Raw genomic sequence first — 3,878 nt, 5'->3', positions numbered from 1 at the left:
TGTAAATTTAAGTTTCAAGAAAAGGTTTTCATGTGTGTGTTTCAACATCAGTTCTTAAAAAGAGTATATTTCTATAATCTCCATAAGTCTACAATTTGGCGAAAAAGATATTCAAAGATATTGAAAATTGAAGAGAAGGGCAATTTTACTGAGAGCGTTTCTTAAAACATAACATACCTTGATAAAATAAACTTGTTACTTTGTGTTGTGTTTGATGTTTGTCTTGTTTGTATAGAAATTTATGAAGGTATACGAAATATACAATCCGCAATTAACGTAAGTACAATTTAGGCAGAAAGTGAATATACGTATTGTACAATATATCGCAATTACTGTTACCTCTATGGCTGGTTAACAGCGCCGGCCACATCGGCAGAATTAAGAAACGAAATAGTGACAATGATATATTCATGTCTTATGGAAAATTTGTGCACATTTCGCTTTCATTTTCATTATAAGTCTTTCAGCTAAATGTTAAAAAATTTGACATTCTATAGATTTAAGTACACTTAAACAAGGTCGTATTTAGGTTACGTCAAATTTTTGAATACCAACCATCAGCTTTAATCATCCCTTTGATTAATAGACAAGATGTGCTTGAATAATCATTCGCCAAATTTATGCCTATATATTATAATATATATATGTCCTGCATAAAGTGTTCGTGTCGAAAATCATCTTATACCGCACACATCTGACTCTGTAAATGGGTCTGCCATGGATATTCAAATTTATTGTTCATGTTAATGATTCCCCTAGTCTGTGTTATAGGTTAGTTGAATTTTAGAAAGCGTAATGCATCCATTTTTCACCACCCGTAACGATTCGACGGCCTTATCGTTCACATTAAACAAGAAAAGTCGCGTTTTCTGGAAAATTTGTTTTTGGCACAGAATTCGAAAAAATTTTAAAAAAATTGTTACGAAAATCCCAAATTCAGTTAATTTCAGCTAAGTAATTTTCCCTAATAATAAATTCACTAAAGAAGTAAAAGCCAAATGCACATTCACAGGCGCGTTATGCAGCTGCAGGCCGATGAAAACGATTAGAGAAAAAGCAAGCTGGGATAAGAAATAAAACCATAAATTTAGGTATAGTAACATGCTTGCAAAAATGTATATAAATAGAATATTTGTGGAAGGGAGAGTTAGTCGGGCAAGAACATAGAAGTTGAGAGTACGGCCAAAATAAATTGTGAATAATCCTATATTTAAGGAATATAATTGTAAATAAATGAACCTACTATTAAGGAATATAATTGTAAATAAAAGAATTTTGAAGTGTATTTCTTTTGGCCAAAATGTCCACGACCCAGTGATACGAACTGTATCTTAGAAAAGCGAGTTTTATAACAATATTATATTCAGAGGGAAAAGCCACTATCTTACAGAACAAATTGCGGCCATCCTCAGAAACCAGCAAGAGCTTATGCAATATCCTAATACATATTTACATGTGAAACATCATACCGATTATAAATACGGCCCGCAGCAGTTGACTCCTTCCGGCAGGTTAAGAACAAACTGCTTGAACAACAATGATCGCAGCCGAAAGAGATGTTCGATATATTGGCCATTGTAATGGCAAAAGAGTGAAATGAAGTTCAATTTCAGTAGATCATAGTGAGAATATGTTCTAAAAAAATCTTTTTCCTTTAACTGCTTTTGCTACATGCGTATTGAATCCCCTTTCGAAATTTAGCTTCCCAAACGCTACAATTATGAATGTAAAGACAAAATAAAATAGGACAAATTTAAATGCTTATAGTATGAACTTGCTGTAATTATTTTAATTTATTACGTTGAAGACTTACTTTATGCAAAAATAATTGGTTATATTGGCGAGGATTTTCTTTTTTTGGTTTAATGCAATTTGTTGGAGGGTGGCCTATGACTTTTGAGGCTTATTTATATCTTTAGTAAATTACAAAGAGATCATTCACTTTGATAGTAAATTGCAGTTAAATATGATTAGGAATTGCATTGATGACAGAACTACAGCAATTGCAGAAAGCCTAAGATCTTGATGAATACTTTGTGATTGCAGCATAAACACCTGTCAGGATGCCAAGTCTATACGCAACGTATATATATGATAACATAGTAGTCGGTTTTTTTTGTCGTTTTATAATTTTTTTTTTATTTGTTAATATTCTTATAACTTTTTTCTGGTCAATATATATATTTTTCCTTTCATCGTCATTTTTTCCAGGCGGTAAAGTTGTACGAAGAAGTTGGCGGCGTTTAAAGGCGTTTAATTGAGGAAGAAAATCAAGATTCAATTATGTACGCACACGGACATACACATACATTAATAAATTATATATATATATATATGAATAAACGAATACACAATTAATATATACGTATATATTTATATATATATATATATATATACATATATATAATGATGACATAAAATATTGAAGAATAAATAAGTAATATAATAAGTAATATATAGTAATATATATATATATATATATATATATGTATATATATACATATGTGTGTGTGTGTGCGTGTGTCCATATATATATATATATATATATATAGATACATTGAAGGATAATTAAACAGCATTGAAAATGACATCGCCAAGTGCCGGTAAACGACGAATGGATAACGACGTTATAAAGCTAATAGAATCAAAGCATGAAGTAACCATCATAGGCGGCCTTAATGAATTTCATGTCAAGTTCTTTGGGCCTCGTGGGACGCCGTATCAGGGTGGCGTTTGGAAAGTTAGAGTCTATCTGCCAGACAACTATCCTTTCAAATCACCCAGTATAGGTTTTGTTAATAAAATCTACCATCCAAATATTGACGAGTCGTCGGGTACTGTTTGTCTCGACGTCATTAATCAAGCTTGGACGGCCCTCTACGATCTTTCGAATATATTTGAGTCTTTTTTGCCACAGCTGCTAACATATCCAAATCCTGTTGATCCGCTAAACCGTGACGCAGCCTCTTTGTATCTGCATGAGCCCGAGGAATATGACCGCAAGGTGGCCGAATATGTGCAACGCTATGCCACCGAAGAAGCTTTACGGGCTGCTCAGGTCGAACGCGAAAGCAGTGACAGTGAATCCAGCATGTCGGACTATAGTGAGGATGAAGCACGAGATATGGAGTTATAATATCGGTTTATAATTAAGTTAATGCTATGAGTTTGAAATAATCATAAAAATATAATAAGAGTTCAATTGAGAATAAAAAGAAAACAAAACGCAAAGAAACAACAACTAAACACATAATTCCCAGCCCAGATATAAGTCTCGCTAAATGCTATATAAAACTAGATAATTGTGAAGCTAATTAACAATGAAGTTATACAAAACTACTACAAAAGTCTAAGAAATGACAAGGACATCGACACATTAAAAGAGAAAATTCCCATTTACAAGTACTCCCTTCAAGCAAAACAATCATTATGACAAAAGTACGTCTATGAAACAGATAAAATTCCGTTGTCCATGGAAGTATAAGGTGCATTCAGTGGCGCATACAATGCTATAAAATTCTACCAAGTGGTCCATAGCAGTTTAAAATTGTGCGTAAAATAGTATTGTTCTCCATTATTTGTCCCTAATCTCATGTACGCATACACACAAAACTACTCTCATCACATTCTTTAGGAATTTGTTAAACTGCTCTTAATATTTTCCTAATTATTCATGAACGTCGTAATTTGTGTATGTGGACGTTTTTCCTTTGCTTCTATACGCAGGTTAAGAGTGCGTTTTGATCAAAATTTGCAATAATTTATAAATTCTTAAGTCTTGTTAAATAAACTTAAGCAGTTTTGCCGATTAAATGATTTCTGATTTATATACAGTTAAAGGAAGATTAAATTTAAATTAAATTTATATATATATATAT

At 32.2% G+C, this 3,878-nt stretch overlaps 1 protein-coding gene across 1 annotated transcript; it reads left to right on the top strand.

The window, feature by feature from the left end:
• The first annotated feature begins 2,211 nt into the window (after positions 1–2,211).
• On the top strand, positions 2,212–3,872 carry LOC119644309 (ubiquitin-conjugating enzyme E2 H-like). The gene is made up of 2 exons (XM_038043856.1): positions 2,212–2,285; positions 2,553–3,872. The coding sequence occupies exon 2, from the start codon at positions 2,585–2,587 to the stop codon at positions 3,134–3,136; it is 552 nt and encodes a 183-aa protein (XP_037899784.1). The 5' UTR covers positions 2,212–2,285; positions 2,553–2,584; the 3' UTR covers positions 3,137–3,872.
• Positions 3,873–3,878: the final 6 nt, after the last annotated feature.

The sequence above is a fragment of the Glossina fuscipes genome, unplaced genomic scaffold (assembly GCF_014805625.2).
Source record: "Glossina fuscipes isolate IAEA_lab_2018 unplaced genomic scaffold, Yale_Gfus_2 108813, whole genome shotgun sequence".
NCBI classification, from domain to species: domain Eukaryota; kingdom Metazoa; phylum Arthropoda; class Insecta; order Diptera; family Glossinidae; genus Glossina; species Glossina fuscipes.
This window is presented reverse-complemented; position numbering and strand designations above follow the sequence as displayed.